Raw genomic sequence first — 13150 nt, forward strand, 5'->3', positions numbered from 1 at the left:
CGCTGCCAGCAGATGAGAAATGAAATAAGTGTCTCTAACACTAAAAAATTCAGTTTAACTGGTTCCAGCTTTTCTGTACGGGGCGCGGCTGAGCTGATATTTCAGTTGATTGAAATGGAATTAGCAAAGTACACATGGACTTCCATCCCTGACAGAAGAAGAGAAATGAAATAAGTGTCTCTAACACAAAAAATGCAGTTGAACCGGTTCCAGCTTTTCTGTACGGGGCGCGGCTGAGCTGATCTTTCAGTTGAATGAATTGGAATTAGCAAAGTACACATGGACTCGAGGAAACCTCTGTGGGTGGTAGAGTCTATTGCCTGGTTTGAATGATGGCTATTTTTACAATCTAACATATTGTTGGGTTCATTTAAAGTGTAGAGTAGAAGACTAGAACCCCTACCAGCAATCAGTTTGTGTGCTTCTTGTAGGCATTGTAGCATTACCCCCTTAGGGGTTAATGATGAGTTGGGTCCCCCTATGGTCTTGCACAACCAGGCAACATGCATCTTCCTCAGACTTACATTAAGAGTTAGTAAACAGTCCTTGAGCTTGTTTTGTTTTGTTTTATTAAGGGGTATTAAACTTGGATGGGGTAAGGGGGATATGGAACTACAAACCAAGGACAAATTCCTTAGCAACTATGTACAAGACTTTACACCGTAGAAACTCTTCTTGGAGAGCTCTCCAGCCTCTCCTGGTGTACCACCCCAGATCCCAGATAATTCTCTTCTTATCCAGCTGCCTGAGGGAATCCCTGGGCAAGGGAATCCAGTGCTTGTCACCTTAAATGAAACAGTCACAGGTAAGGAGCTAATAAGGTTTCCCACCAGAGTGTTCTTTTTCCCTTAGCTGGCCTAGAGAGTGTAGGACTACTTAGTGTCAGTCCTGTGAGCAGATTTAGGTAGGTGGTTGCCTTCAGGCCTTCCACTGGGTTGGCTTCTTTCCTGGCTCTAAAGGGTCTTCGCTTTGGGGGCTGGTGAGAATGAGTGATCCCCTTTTCCAGTTCCCTGCCTGTAGGTAGGCCTCTTCCCACTAGGCCTCCTGCCAGGGTCCTGCATCTCAGCTTCCTCACATATTCCACCTGAACTCTCCTTCCGCTAATCATTGTCAATCACTTGTAAAGGCTGCCCTCAACGCATGCCAAGCATCATTGTTTCCTCTCCTCTTTTTTCTGATGTTCAGGAGTATGTCAAGGCCTCAAGTTACTTTGTATCTCTTTATCTCCCCTCTGATCAATGTTTATAAACAATGTTACTTTGTATCTCTCTATCTCCCGTCTGATCGATGTTTATAAACAATGTTACTTTGTATCTCTCTATCTCCCGTCTGATCGATGTTTATAAACAATGTTACTTTGTATCTCTCCATCTCCCGTCTGATCGATGTTTATAAACAATGTTACTTTGTATCTCTCCATCTCCCGTCTGATCGATGTTTATAAACAATGTTACTTTGTATCTCTCTATCTCCCGTCTGATCGATGTTTATAAACAATGTTACTTTGTATCTCTCTATCTCCCGTCTGATCGATGTTTATAAACAATGTTACTTTGTATCTCTCTATCTCCCATCTGATCGATGTTTATAAACAATGTTACTTTGTATCTCTCTATCTCCCGTCTGATCGATGTTTATAAACAATGTTACTTTGTATCTCTCTATCTCCCGTCTGATCGATGTTTATAAACAATGTTACTTTGTATCTCTCTATCTCCCGTCTGATCGATGTTTATAAACAATGTTACTTTGTATCTCTGTATCTCCCATCTGATCGATGTTTATAAACAATGTTACTTTGTATCTCTCCGTCTCCCGTCTGATCGATGTTTATAAACAATGTTACTTTGTATCTCTGTATCTCCTGTCTGATCGATGTTTATAAACAATGTTACTTTGTGTCTCTCCGTCTCCCGTCTGATCGATGTTTATAAACAATGTTACTTTGTATCTCTCTATCTCCTGCCTGATTGATGTGTCAGATGGACGTATTTTGACAGCAGCAGTTGCTAGAGCTGCAGCATTTACACAGCGATTCACAGGCTTCATTGTAGGAATTGTTATGAATATACCCCCTTTTCCTGGCCAGCAGGGCTGCCTGCTTCCTTTCAGTGTCTGGTATGGAATTTTTGGTTGGATATATTTTTGTTGTTGTTTTGTGTGAGAATCCCTCTTACAATCCATAGCAGCCTCAGCAGGATTGTTCTCACATCTTCCTGTAGTAAGTGTTGCAGCAAACTTTACATTCACAGTGAAAACAATCTTACAGTTTACATTTTGCTGGCAAATATTTCATTGCGGACTTCTTTAAAAAAAAAAATTACTCGACTTTTAAAACCCTCCAAATATTTAGGGGGGGGGGGGCGGGTCTAATTTTTTTGTGCTTTTGTTTAAATAGAAGCCAGAAGGGAAATATAATTTTCCTGCAACTTATTACATTTATTTCTTTGTAAAGATCAATAGTATTGAAAAATGTTGTTTCCAGCCAAATAGAATAAAAAAAAAAATAAAAAAAACTGTTTGCTCTGGTATGTGTCCCCCAGGGAAGTTTCCCCTCCCCCCATCATTTTTTGGCAACATTTTGTCGATAAGCTCAAAAACTGAACATTTTTGATTGATGGATTTGGATCCCATATACTTCAGTGAGGTCCAGGTTTTCCATCTGAGTTCTTTTGCAGTTCATCGAACTCTGCTCCAATGGAAAGCATCTCATCTCATCCCTGATCACAGCTCACCCGTTCCCTCTAACCCGGAGTGCTGGAATCTACAATGTCCCATTGGTGGGGCAATTAGCATGATTTTTGCTCACCATGCTGGAGGAACGGAGAGAGGGGGGGAGCTGCGAATGCCATACTTTGAGTACCCCAAATCTAAGAGAAGGTCTTCAAAGTGTAAACAAATACACCCCAAAAATAACGAACTGAAAATATCTTCTTCCTGAACCCCAAGCAAACAATTCACGGAAATGAAGCAAACTTCCCTACCTGACCTGATCGATTCCCGTACTGTATGTCATCTCTTCTTATCGTCCCCCAATATGCTGACACTGTGAGGGGCCGCCTGGCACCCTGCCTGAGAGCCTCCATCAGAGAGCTGCAACCTCGCCACTGGAACTCAGGAACTATGTATTGTAGCTGGGCATTGCACCCGAGGACTACACAACACTAGCTTAGGTGCAAACAGGAACTGCCAGGCTCATCTACCAACCGCTCAGTGTCTGCTACCCCTCTCTACCAATCCCTCCACTGGCCTCTATTCAGTGTCCTCCACCCCTCTCTGCCAATCTCTCCACTGGCCTCCATTCAGTGTCCTCCACCCCTCTCTGCCAATCCCTCCACTGGCCTCCATTCAGTGTCCTCCACCCTTCTCTGCCAATCCCTCCACTGGCCTCCACCCAGTGTCCTCCACCCCTCTCTGCCAATCCCTCCACTGGCCCCCACTCAGTGTCCTCCACCCCTCTCTGCCAATCCCTCCACTGGCCTCCATTCAGTGTCCTCCACCCCTCTCTGCCAATCCCTCCACTGGCCTCCACTCAGTGTCCTCCACCCCTCTCTGCCAATCCCTCCACTGGCCTCCATTCAGTGTCCTCCATACCTCTCTGTCAATCCCTCCACTGGCCTCCATTCAGTGTCCTCCACCCCTCTCTGCCAATCCCTCCACTGGCCTCCATTCAGTGTCCTCCATCTCTTTCTGCCAATCCCTCCACTGGCCTCTATTCAGTGTCTCCCACCCCTCTCTGCCAATCCCTCCACTGGCCTCCATTCAGTGTCCTCCATCTCTTTCTGCCAATCCCTCCACTGGCCTCTATTCAGTGTCCCCCACCCCTCTCTGCCAATCCCTCCACTGACCTCCACTCAGTGTCCCCCACCCCTCTCTGCCAATCCCTCCACTGGCCTCCATTCAGTGTCCTCCATCTCTTTCTGCCAATCCCTCCACTGGCCTCTATTCAGTGTCCTTTACCCCTCTCTGCCAATCCGTCCACTGGCCTCCACTCAGTGTCCTCCACCCCTCTCTGCCAATCCCTCCACTAGCCTCCATTCAGTGTCCTCCATACCTCTCTGCCAATCCCTCCACTGGCCTCCATTCAGTGTCCTCCACCCCTCTCTGCCAATCCCTCCACTGGCCTCCATTCAGTGTCCTCCATCTCTTTCTGCCAATCCCTCCACTGGCCTCTATTCAGTGTCCCCCACCCCTCTCTGCCAATCCCTCCACTGGCCTCCATTCAGTGTCCTCCATCTCTTTCTGCCAATCCCTCCACTGGCCTCTATTCAGTGTCCTTTACCCCTCTCTGCCAATCCCTCCACTGGCCTCCACTCAGTGTCCTCCACCCCTCTCTGCCAATCCCTCCACTGGCCTCCATTCAGTGTCCTCCATACCTCTCTGCCAATCCTTCCACTGGCCTCCATTCAGTGTCCTCCACCCCTCTCTGCCAATCCCTCCACTGGCCTCCATTCAGTGTCCTCCATCTCTTTCTGCCAATCCCTCCACTGGCCTCTATTCAGTGTCCTCCACCCCTCTCTGCCAATCCCTCCACTGGCTTCCACTCGCCCAATTAATACAATTTGAAATACTAACAACTTACAAAGCCATCCACAACTCAGCCCCCAGCTATATCACCAATCTGGTCTCAAAGTATCAACCAAATCGCTCTCTTCGATCCTCCAAAGACCTTCTGCTCTCTAGTTCCAGTGTCACCTCCTCCCATGCTCACCTCCAGGACTTCTCCCGTGCTGCTCCAATCCTACGGAACTCCCTACCCCAGCTATCTCCTAATCTATCCACCTTTCGACTATCCCTGAAAACCTTTCTCTTTAAAGAAGCCTATCCTGCTTCTAACTAGTGATGTGCTTTTTATTTCCTCCATCAGCTCCTCCCCCCCCCCCCACAGCTATTACCTTTTGTATCACTCAACCTTTCCTCCTACATTGTAAGCTCTCAGAGGCTGGGCCCTCTGCTTCCTCTTGTACCAAATTGTATTGTAACTGTAATGTCCGCCTTCATTTTGTAAAGCGCAAACTGTTGGTGCTATATAAATCCTGTATAATAATTATAATATTGAATATTCACACCAAATTTAAGGTCTTGATCACATCATCCTAAACAATGCAAACTGTAAACAGTAATATCATCAGTACATCTAAGGAACAGATAGCAGCTAACAGTGACCTGATTAAACAATGATCTAATCAACAGCCAAGCACCCAGCCCAGTCAGAGGGCCCACCCCAGACAGTCTGTTAAGGTCTCCATGAGTTCTACACCTTGGATTCTAGCATAAAGCTCCACTGAGGAGGGGGGGTGTCTTTTTTTTCCAATAGGGGGCCACCAAGCATCTTGTTGTCAAAAGTGTGTGGCAAGCCAACTTTTTGGTGTTGGGGTGAACAAACCCAAGAATAATAGATTAGGGGTGAAAGGAACAGATGTGTCAGGAGACTAGTCAGCTACTGCTCATTCCTATGCAGCTTATGGTCGTGCACATGTACCATCAGACAGACGAGCCCAGGCTAATACCCAGCATGCACTGACACGTAGGCATCGGCATGGACGTCATCCTGCATTGGTGCTAATCTGCCTGTTTAAAGGATACTCTTTATTTACTCTGTATTTAATTTTCATGCTGCCCTAGGCAACACAAAAATCGTCTGCCCCCCCATGGAGAGACCCTGACACCGACTAACACTCCATTCCTCCACAAAGAGAGCCTGACATTGACCAACAAAACCCCAGCCCCCCACCCCAGAGAGCCTTCCACTCCCCCCACCCCCCATACACTTACAACCCCCCACCACCCCGGAGAGAGAGAAGACATTCACCTTCACAGCTCCGGACATCCCCGGGACAAAAGTCAGGCTTTGCATGCACCATCAAGCAGCCCACAGCCTCTCTCAGATCCCACCTAGTCCCCATGCTGTGTGTGTCTCTTCTTCCATCCCTTATTTTGGGGGGCCCCTGAAAAATGCTGCTGCCCCCCTGAAAAATGCCACCCTAGGCAAATGCTTTGTTTGCCTTGTGGTAAATACGCCCCTGGCTGTGTACTAATTGCTGGATGTTCTTCAGCTTTCTGTGATCCATGTTCTTGTGTTCCTGTTTGTACTGACTGATCTTCCGTTGCTGACACAGCCAGGGGTGGACTGACAACTCATGGGGCCCCCGGGTAATAGGAAATCATGGGGCCCCTGTGTCCTTGCCCAAACTCAAACCACATCCAAAAAGCCTATGAAAGGTACCAGGGGCATCTCATGGGGCCCCCTACTGACCCAGGGCCCTCGGGCAGTGCTCAAATGCCTAAGTGGTCAGTCCGCCCCTGGACACAGCTTGTTCCTGACCTTGCTCTGTGGATCCTGGATTCTGACCTTGGATTACTAGACCTCACCCTGCTTGATAATATGGTACCCACCCCAGCCTGCCTCCTGATCATGCTGTTTTCTCCCTGCGTATGACCCTGGTTCACCTTGATTACGTCCCTGTCCATGGCAGTCATGGGCTATCAAGCATTCGGCACCGGTGCTTCTTTGAGCCTTGCACCTCTGTCTCCACATTCGGGGGTGCTCGGACCAGAGCCACAAGGGAGGCCCTCTCTTCAAATCCACCTCCGACTAAGGAACATGACAAGATGTATCGGGTAACCATAGCAACAAACGGGCATCCGATTGGCACTATATATGGATAAGAGAGCGGCGTTCCTGTTGTGACATGTCCAGCATCGGTCACCTGACGTGGGATACCGTAAACTGCATGAAGGATTGCTGGTATCATGTACCAAAAGTAGAGAATTTTATGAGAATTCTCTCTATAAAGTGTACATATTGAACTTTTTGCAGCGTGAAACCATACAACCTGCCATGGCTCTGGGGTCAACTCAGCCAAACCCCCCCCCCCCCACTTGTACATGTAGGAATGGGAATTTTTTTTGCGTATGTAAGGGGAACACATTTAATATCTTATAGATATCTGAGATTAGGCCTTTTTGAGATGGTCCTGATAGGACAAGTCTCTCAAGGGGTGTCAGCTCAGAAAATTGAAGGCGGTGATGATGTAGCTACACATACAGTCATGGCCGAAATTGTTGGCACCCTTGATATTTCTCCAGGAAATCATGTATTTCTCACGAAACGTATTGCATTAACACATGTTTTGCTATACACATGTTTATTCCCTTTGTGTGTATTGGGACAAAACAAAAAAAGGGAGGAAAGAAAGCAAATTCGACATAATGTCACACAAACCTCCAAAAATGGGCTGGACAAAAGTATTGGCACCCTTTCACAACTGCGGATAAATAAGAATGTTACAAGCATGTGATGCTCCTGTAAACTCACCTGGGGCAAGTAACAGGTGTGGGCAATATAGAAATCACACCTGAAAGCAGATAAAAAGGAGAGACGTTCACTTAACCTTTGCATTGTGTGTCTGTCTGTGCCACACTAAGCATGGACAACAGAAAGAGGAGACGAGAACTGTCTGAGGACCTGAGAACCAAAATTGTGGCAAAATATCAACAATCTCAAGGTTACAAGTCCATCTCCAGAGAACTAGATTTGCCTTTGTCCACAGTGCGCAACATTATCAAGAAGTTTGCAACCCATGGCACTGTAGCTAATCTCCCTGGCCGTGGACGGATGAGGAAAATTGATGAAAGATTGCAACGCAGAATAGTCCGGATGGTGGATAAGCAGCCCCAAACATGTTCCAAAGACATTCAAGCTGTCCTGCAGGCTCAGGGAGCATCAGTGTCAGCGCGAACTATCCGTCGACATTTAAATGAAATGAAACGCTATGGCAGGAGACCCAGGAGGACCCCACTGCTGACACAGAGACATAAAAAAGCAAGACTACAGTTTGCCAAAATGTACTTGAGTAAGCCAAAAGCCTTCTGGGAAAACGTCTTGTGGACAGATGAGACCAAGATAGAGCTTTTCGGTAAAGCACATCATTCTACTGTTTACCGAAAACGGAATGAGGCCTACAAAGAACAAAACACAGTACCTACGGTAAAATATGGTGGAGGTTCAATGATGTTTTGGGGTTGTTTTGCTGCCTCTGGCACTGGGTGCCTTGACTGTGTGCAAGGCATCATGAAATCTGAGGATTACCAAAGGATTTTGGGTCGCACTGTAGGGCCCAGTGTCAGAAAGCTGGGTTTGCGTCCAAGATCCTGGGTCTTCCAGCAGGACAATGACCCCAAACATACGTCAAAAAGCACTCAGAAATGGATGGCAAAGAAGCGCTGGAGAGTTCTGAAGTGGCCAGCAATGAGCCCAGATCTAAATCCCATTGAACACCTGTGGAGAGATCTTAAAATTGCTGTTGGGAAAAGGTGTCCTTCCAATAAGAGAGACCTGGAGCTGTTTGCAAAGGAAGAGTGGTCCAAAATTCCGGGTGAGAGGTGTCAGAAGCTTATTGATGGTTATAGGAAGCGACTGATTTCAGTTATGTTTTCCAAAGGGTGTGCAACCAAATATTAAGTTAAGGGTGCCAATACTTTTGTCCAGCCCATTTTTGGGGTTTTGTGTGACATTATGTCATATTTGCTTTTCTGCCTCTGTTTTATATTTGTTCCAATACATACAAAGGGAATAAACATGTGTATAGCAAAACATGTGTTAATGCAATACCTTTTTTGTGTGAAATACTTGATTTTCAGGAAAAATATCAAGGGTGCCAACAATTTCGGCCATGACTGTATTCAAATGACATTTCTTCTGGTTCAAACTTTTTATTGACAAAAGTTAAAAGACAAACAATGCACAAAAAAGTTACATAACATTAAAAAGGAAAGGTATAGGGATGGCCTGACATATGAAGCTTGACTAAGGGCCCATGCAGGGGCACATGAGAAATGATGCTGCAACATAAATATAACAACACAGGCCAACGTTCCATTAATTTGCACATTAGGATAGTAAGAGAAAATAAGGGGCACCAGTGTCTAAGACAAAGCTAGTACCAGTACAACACAGGTGGGCCCCATGAGCCTAGGATAAGTATATGAACTAAAAACCAAACATCAGAACCTCAACAAAGAGCTCGGCAAAAGGAGAAGAGCTGATAGAGCAACATGGCACCTCGGTGACTTGTCCCTGTACCGAAAAACAATACAAAAATAGGACCGCTTTTATGTTACATGAGTAAAGTAGTAGGTAGATGAAAGCAGGATAAAGGGTCAAGGAAGAAGAGGGGAAGAAGAAAAGAGAGAGGGGAGAGGTGGGGAGTCCTGAGGAGGGGAGGGTGCCATAGTAAGCACAATGAGTTTCCAAGCCAACTTACAGTGGGAGTAGGAGGGACTCATCAAAATTGGGGGGGAGGTAACTGTGACAGGAGTCACTTTGGGTGGGGGGGCCCATGGAACATAGCTCACTTTAGAAAGGTGGGGAGACCCCTGTCTCAGCTCCCCATATCCCTCTTATGTGTAAGTCACCCTGTGCCTGTTAGTGGTGCAGGTTGAAATGTCCTGCTATTGTGTAGACATGTATAGGTGGGGTGGGGGTTGTTCATTGTTTAATGCCATGTGGTTGTCCCATTGTTCTATTATGTGCCTTGCTTGGGAGCAAACTATTATGGGATGTATGTGTTTGTGTATTGGCTTGGTGGGGGGTGTCTGCTGTGTGTCTCTTGTTACTAAATGTATTTCCTCGCCCTGTATGTATATATCTTGTATCTGTGTTAAAATAAAGCAGTCTATTTCCTGACTAATTGCAAGGGTGGGGTCCGTGAATAATGTTCGGACAGGGAAGCGGGAGTCTAACGGAAATACCCTAGTGCAGTCGGGGTCCGGTTCCGTTACAGTAACATGCAACCCAAAGACTACCAAATTGCATTTCTTACAATTAAAGAGTATCTGTCATGGTAAAATCATGGGGGGGGGTGCCATTGCTAAACTCTCCTTTTGAGAATGTCAGTTTCTTGGCTGTCACTACAATGCTTTGGCTTCAAATCTGCCTCATCCTTTGAACTGAAACAAGTATAGAGATAAGGAATTCCGGCAATTTTCTGATTCTTATTTACAGCATGTGTGTATAGACTGTAACTGCACCTTAAGAACTTTTAAAGACACTGCGTGCTGGCTTCAGGAGATCATCAAAGACTTTCTTCTGGCTTCAGGAGATCATCGAAGACTTTCTTATGGCTTCAGGAGATCATCGAAGACTTTCTTATGGCTTCAGGAGATCATTGAAGACTTTCTTCTGGCTTCAGGAGATCATCGAAGACTTTCTTATGGCTTCAGGAGATCATCGAAGACTTTCTTCTGGCTTTAGGAGATCATCGAAGACTTTCTTCTGGCTTTAGAGATCATGGAAGAACAGAGCTGCACTCCATAGAGTCACACCATGAAGTTTAAATAAAGCAGTTGACTTCCAACAGAGTCCCCACCTGCAGCCATACAGTGAGGGCCCTTATAGAAGGTGGGGACTGTGATGGAAGCCAACTGCATTGATGAAACGTCATGGTGTAAGTCTATGGAGTGAAGCTCTGTTCTTCCATGATCTCCTAAAGCCAGCATGAAGTCTTTGATGATCTCCTGAAGCCAGCAGGCCTTGTCTCTAAAAGTTCTTAAGCTAGACACAGCCAGGAAACTAGCACTTTCAGAAGAAGGTCTGCAATAGCAGCCCTTGTATTTCTAACATGACAGAGTCACCGCTTCCTCCAAGCATTGGCTAAACAATGAACCAATCCCACCGCCCATCCCTGTGATGTCACCAGACTGTAGGCGGAGTTCTCACATCTCCTAATTTCCCCCACATATCTTTATACAACCTTTTTTTACACATATTCCAGCATGGAGGGGCTCAGTGAAGGTGGTGGTGAAGGTCTTATGGCTTTAGGAGATCATCGAAGACTTTCTTCTGGCTTTAGGAGATCATGGAAGAACAGAGCTGCACTCCATAAAGTCACACCACAACGTTTAATTAAATCAGTTGACTTCCAACACAGTCCCCACCTGCAGCCATACAGTGATGGCCCTTATTGAAGGTGGGGACTGTGATGGAAGCCAACTGCATTGATGAAACGTCATGGTGTGACTCTATGGAGTGAAGCTCTGTTCTTCCATGATCTCCGAAAGCCAGCATGCAGTCTTCGATGATCTCCTGAAGCCAGCAGGCCTTGTCTCTAAACGTTCTTAAGCTAGACACAGCCAGGAAACTAGCACTTTCAGAAGAAGGTCTGCAATAGCAGCCCTCGTATTTCTAACGTGACAGAGTCACCACTTCCTCCAAGCACTGGCTAAACAATGAACCAATCCCACCGCCCATCCCTGTGATGTCACCAGACTGTAAGCGGAGTTCTCACATCTCCTAATTCCCCCCACATATCTTTATACAACCTTTTTTCACACATATTCCAGCATGGAGGGGCTCAGTGAAGGTGGTGGTGAAGGTGTGGAGGTGTCGGATTGGGTCACACAGTTCATAAAAGGAAATCTGCCCGGCCTCATAATCCAGATATATCCTGACTCTGTTACTGGAGAAATTGGCAGCAAAGGGGATCCATCTATTGCCATCCATCATAGTATAATGAAAACCATTTCTTTCAAAACCCCAGGACTTGTCATTACGCCCAATCAATGAATTACTTGCCTTCCTGTCTATACTGGGGTAACACATCCCAACTCTGCCATGAAATGTTTTACCGATATCCACTTCCCAGTAATGTTGTCCTGAGAAGAAACTTTGACTGCTTAACACCTGAGGATGCCACTGAAACCTCTCTGGTGTTTCTGGGAGTTTCTGATATTTATCTGACCAGGATACAGTTTTCCTGTCATCTGATATCTGTAGATAATTATTAGCTGTGTTTCCATCCAGTAATATGTCTGCAGCCCCCTGTAGATAGAAGGATACATTTCCCTCTGTTATTATATCAGATAAACCTGTGTGTAAGACCCCCGCCACATCCAGCCCCCTCCATCATGGAGGAGTTCCTCATGTCTCTCTCTGTCCTCATTATCGCCATCCTCAGTATCACACAAGTCACCTGTGTCTGATTCCTGTAGGACAGTCAGTGGATCCATCATGTTACACATCTCCTCAATGTCACGTATCTTCCTGGACTGCTTGTACTTCTTTGTTTCCAGATCCCGGATCAGATCTGACATGGAGAGTGTGACCTGCTTTGTCCGCCCGGAGATTTCCCTCAGGACTCTCTTCTCCAGGTCTTCCAGACGTTTCCTGAGATCTCTAAACAGGGCAGTGACTTTCTCGGTTTCACCAGCTGCTTTTTCCTCTACTTTCCTCCTGTGTTCCTGCAGATTCTGGACTCTTTCCTCCATCTCCTCTTTCATTGCCAGAAGTTTCTGCAGAACATTCCTCAGTGTCTCCTTCTTCTTCTCAGAAGCCTCATCCAGGAACTCCATATCATGTTTTTTCTGTTCTCCAATCACATAGCAAGAATCACAGATACAGGTGTCATCCTCAGTGCAGAAATAATTCAAAATGTGGTCATGGACGCAGCATTTACGTTTCTCCAGGGACAATGTGTTGTCAGTTAAGATCCGTTCTGGTGTCTTTTTTTGGACTCCAGAGACCCTGGACTTCTCCTGATCTGGCTGAGCAGACAGGAAATTCTCCACTATGTTGCACAGTGTTATGTTCCTGTACCATGCAGGCCATTCCTGAAACGTCTGTCTGCATTCAGGACAGGAATATCCTCCAGACCCCCCCTGTGTATCCAGCACACAATCGATACAGACCCGGCAGAAGTTGTGTCCACATATCAGCATCACAGGATCTGTATAAATGTTCTCACAGATAAAACATTCCAGCTCAGCTCTCAGATCAACAGCCGCCATTGCTGACAGCAAAAGAGAAATGAAATGAAAGTCTCTGACATCAAAAATGTGGTTGAACCGGTTACAACTTGACTGTAAAGGGTGCAGCTAAGTTGCTCTCTCAGTTGATTGAAAGACTTTCTCTGGAATTTTCAAAGCATACATAGACTTATGGAAACCTCTGTGGGTGGTAAAGACAATTTTATGGTTAGAACGAGGGCCGTTTTTATGATCTGACCTACTGTTAGGTTAATTTATAGTGTAGAGTAGGAGAAGATTAGAACCCTATCACATACCTGGTGCCAGAGGCCAATGGAGAGAGGGCTTCCCTTGTGGCTAAGTTCCAGACTCCCCTGGAGATGGGACAGAAGGAGTCAGGCCCAAA

General features: G+C 46.0%; 1 protein-coding gene across 1 annotated transcript; it reads right to left on the reverse strand.

Annotated features, from left to right (window-relative positions):
- Window positions 1–6476: 6476 nt before the first annotated feature.
- LOC149435679 (E3 ubiquitin-protein ligase TRIM62-like) lies at window positions 6477–12786 on the reverse strand. Its single transcript, XM_089662488.1, has 2 exons — window positions 11973–12786; window positions 6477–6595 (listed from the first exon to the last, which is right to left on the reverse strand). Exons 1-2 carry the CDS (start codon window positions 12784–12786, stop codon window positions 6477–6479), a joined length of 933 nt encoding a protein of 310 aa, XP_089518614.1.
- Between the last annotated feature and the right edge of the window lie 364 nt (window positions 12787–13150).

This window comes from Staurois parvus, unplaced genomic scaffold, assembly GCF_062004578.1.
Source record: "Staurois parvus isolate SC_StPar_1 unplaced genomic scaffold, SC_StPar_1.0 ptg001482l, whole genome shotgun sequence".
In the NCBI taxonomy this organism is placed as follows: Eukaryota; Metazoa; Chordata; class Amphibia; order Anura; family Ranidae; genus Staurois; species Staurois parvus.